The sequence below is a fragment of the Gossypium hirsutum genome, chromosome A07 (assembly GCF_007990345.1).
Source record: "Gossypium hirsutum isolate 1008001.06 chromosome A07, Gossypium_hirsutum_v2.1, whole genome shotgun sequence".
In the NCBI taxonomy this organism is placed as follows: Eukaryota; Viridiplantae; Streptophyta; class Magnoliopsida; order Malvales; family Malvaceae; genus Gossypium; species Gossypium hirsutum.
The window spans coordinates 2,387,802-2,390,790 of record NC_053430.1 but is presented as its reverse complement, the minus strand read 5'-3'; the positions used below and the strand labels follow the sequence as shown (position 1 = coordinate 2,390,790).

Below are 2,989 nucleotides of genomic sequence, written 5' to 3'. Positions count from 1 at the left end.
TAGAAATTTTGTGTTGGAATCAAATATAAAATCAAAAAAACTTCAAAATTTATGTTTAAATGAGTAAAATTAAATTAGAAATTTTTAGAAGAATGAAAAATGCTTCTTCTTGTTTTTCATTTAATCAACAAATAATTAAATTATCAATTTATAAAAAATTAAATAAACAATTATATCGTTTTATATTCCCCATTTAAGTATAAAGATATATCTATTTTGGTGGATATATTAAGAATACAAAATTAAATTTAATGATTAAAAGAGCGAAATAGATAAGCCTCATTAATGTTGATAGATTGCCACCTTACCGTAACAATTGTCTCACATATAAAAAGCTTCGATGCACAAATAATGCTTCATTTGTCAAATTGAACCTCTTTGTGTTCACACACGCCCTTCACCTTTTTCACACCTTTTCTTCACTTTTCATACCCTATTTTTTGCCCTTTTTTTTAAAAAAAATCAGTATCTTTCCAATTTCACCTTAAATCTCTTTGATATATATGAATATCTCAGCTTTGGCATTTCAAGACCCCATTTTTTTTTCTTGTTTTTCTTTGTTTTCTTTTGAAATGAATAACGGTGACAATTGCAAACGGCGACGAAAGGAGGGGTTCACTGCCGACGAAGACGACGGCGAAAACGACGATAGCTGTTCCAGTGGTCGTGAAACGAAGAAGAAAGATTTGAATGGTATCATCACTTCGTTAATCTTGCTTGATGAGCAAGAAAAGCGAGATCGGGAGGAACGAAACGATGCGTTCAAAGAAGAGAAATCGGTTATGGAGTCTACTCATACTAAAGGAACCCGAACCATGCTTGAATTTCACTCTAATTTAAATGATTATTACTCTAAAATCGACGAAACCGACCGTGTAAAGCGGAAGAAATCCCGTGTCAAGGCGGCGACTGTGGTTGCTACCGCTTCGAATCATGTGGCTGAGGACGGGAATGGGAAATCCGGGTCGGGTCAACAGAGACGGTTATGGGTGAAAGATAGGTCAAACGCATGGTGGGATGAATGTAACCGACCCGATTACCCGGAAGAAGAATTCAAGAAGGCGTTTAGGATGAGCAAGTCAACGTTTGACCTCATATGCGATGAGCTAAAAGCCGTTATCGCCAAAGAAGACACCACGTTACGGAACGCGATCCCGGTGAAACAAAGGGTAGCTGTTTGCATTTGGCGTTTGGCGACGGGTGAACCGTTACGGCTCGTTTCGAAACGATTCGGTTTAGGCATCTCGACGTGTCACAAACTGGTCCTCGAAGTCTGTTCAGCAATACGCAACGTTTTGATGCCGAAATACTTACAATGGCCGGACGAAGACTCGTTAACGAAAATAAAACAACAATTCGAGGGCATTTCTGGAATACCAAACGTCGTCGGATCGATGTACACTACACATATACCAATCATCGCTCCGAAGATAAGCGTGGCTGCATATTTCAATAAAAGACATACAGAACGGAACCAGAAAACGTCGTATTCGATCACCGTACAAGGCGTCGTCGACCCGACCGGTGTTTTCACCGACGTATGTATCGGTTGGCCCGGTTCAATGACCGACGATCAAGTCCTCGAAAAATCAGCTCTTTTCCAAAGGGCTAAAAACGGTGGTCTATTGAACGGCGTTTGGGTGGTCGGAAACTCTGGGTATCCATTAATGGATTGGGTTTTAGTTCCTTACAATCAACAGCATTTAACATGGACACAACACGCATTCAATGAAAAGATTGGTGAGATCCAAAAGGTAGCTAAAGAAGCATTTGGGAGATTAAAAGGGAGATGGTGTTGTTTACAGAAAAGAACGGAGGTGAAATTACAGGATTTGCCGGTGGTGCTCGGAGCATGCTGCGTTTTACATAATATTTGTGAAATGAAGAAGGAAGGGATCGATCCTGAGTTGAAAATTGAGGTTATTGATGATGAAATGGTGGCTGAAGATGGGTTAAGATCGGTGAGTTCATTGAAAGCTAGAGATGCTATTGCTCATAATCTTTTACATCATGGTCTTGCTGGTACTGGGTTTCTGTAATTTATAATATATACCCAAAAATGGAAATATTTATGTTCTTTTTTTAAAAAAAAAATTAGAAATTCATTTTTTTTGGGGGGGGGGATTAGTTGTTGTAGAAGATAATGTGTGTTAGGGTTTATAGTTCTTTGATTGTGGAATAAATTATATGAATGAAAATCTAACATAGAAACATTCTTTTAAATGTTCAATAATTGTAAAGTTATATTGAAGTTCTGTTTTTTATTCTTCTTTTTCAATTTTGTTTTGTTGATATTAGTGCAATTGTTTGTAAATTTAGGGTCTATTTCTATATTACAGAATAGTTGTTAATTTTAGCCTTAATTTATTTTTTTAAAGTTAAATTTGATTATTAATTAAAAATAAAATTTTCTTTTTTAATAGAAATGTTAAAAAATTTTATTTTTTGTATTTTATATTTACACAATATTATTTATCTTATATGTCAATGTCATATGCGAATTGTCATATGCGTTATCATATTTAAAATTTAACGTTTTACTTTATATTTTCGTTTAAAAAATAATATTTTCGTTTAAAAAATAATTTAATTTTTTTCAAATTTAACTAATTAATAAAAATAGTTAAATTAATAAATATTATAAATATTAAATTTAAATTTATGTTTATGCCTTAAAAATATAATTAATTTTTTAAAAATCATAAAAATTAAAGTAAGGAATTGGAAGTCGAATTACACTTTTACTAGATTGTATACCTCGCTACAGCCTGAAATTAATTATAATTTTTAATTAAAATACAGTTCAAAAAATTTCAATTAAAATATTATTTTATATCTTTAATATTTTATGAAAATAAGTTTTTAATTAAATTAAAATAAATTAACAAAATATGTGGTAATTTTAGATTAGAAATATGATGTGATAGAACTAAAACATGATTTAATGGATGGATTAATCACTTCATAATATAATTTAAAAATTAAATAA

At 32.4% G+C, this 2,989-nt stretch overlaps 1 protein-coding gene across 1 annotated transcript; it reads left to right on the top strand.

Annotated features, from left to right (window-relative positions):
- Positions 1–290: 290 nt before the first annotated feature.
- LOC107929928 (protein ALP1-like) lies at positions 291–2,351 on the top strand. Its single transcript, XM_016861472.2, has one exon. The coding sequence runs from the start codon at positions 504–506 to the stop codon at positions 2,037–2,039; it is 1,536 nt and encodes a 511-aa protein (XP_016716961.1). The 5' UTR covers positions 291–503; the 3' UTR covers positions 2,040–2,351.
- The last annotated feature ends 638 nt before the right edge of the window (positions 2,352–2,989 follow it).

Coding starts and splice junctions, on each gene's coding strand:
- LOC107929928 (XM_016861472.2), top strand. CDS start 504: ATGAATATCTCAGCTTTGGCATTTCAAGACCCCATTTTTTTTTCTTGT.